At 31.6% G+C, this 538-nt stretch overlaps 1 protein-coding gene across 1 annotated transcript in view; it reads right to left on the bottom strand.

The window, feature by feature from the left end:
• Positions 1-538, bottom strand: part of Asb3 (ankyrin repeat and SOCS box containing 3) — a 56,354-nt gene that overhangs the window by 10,054 nt on the left and 45,762 nt on the right. The window contains exon 7 of the mRNA XM_013350741.1: positions 452-535. Within this exon, the coding sequence (XP_013206195.1) occupies positions 452-535 (84 nt within the window). The remainder of the gene's footprint in view (positions 1-451; positions 536-538) is intronic.

Genomic DNA, 538 nt, shown 5'->3' with positions numbered 1-538 from the left:
ACTTAAAAATGCTGCATAACAAATATGTTAATGTTATAGTATCTAAAAAACAAGGTTTTAGGTAAGTCTCATAAAATAAGAAATAAATAAATTGATTAATTAATTAAAAGGTTTATATTTAAATAACCTGAAGCAGTTACTGCTTTACTTGATAAAAGTTCCATTTTTGATTCTTGAATCATTTCAAAGACATCAGAGTAGGCCTAAGTATTTATATTAATATATTAAAAGTATTTCCTAACTATGTTACACTAAAAGTATAATGCAGGTCCAAAAAGAAAAAGGTAAATAACCTGGCATTATCAACCTCACTTCTGCTAGATTGAACGACATATCCTGAAGCAGGCCTTTTCTAGGTTAGAAACTTAGTACTCACAGAGACACCAAGTTTCACTATGAAGAAAAGTCACTTGGGAATTAAAGAGAAGCAAAATGTAACGAATATACTTACTCCTTTTGGAAAGCCATGCACAGAGGGGAACTGAATCCAAAGACCAAGCACATCTGTGCATCTGGGCTGTAACCATTCTGCAGTAAT

This window comes from Microtus ochrogaster, linkage group LG1, assembly GCF_000317375.1.
Source record: "Microtus ochrogaster isolate Prairie Vole_2 linkage group LG1, MicOch1.0, whole genome shotgun sequence".
Taxonomy (NCBI): Eukaryota; Metazoa; Chordata; class Mammalia; order Rodentia; family Cricetidae; genus Microtus; species Microtus ochrogaster.
Note: the sequence above shows the minus strand (reverse complement) of the source record. Positions and strands in the feature narration are given on the sequence as shown.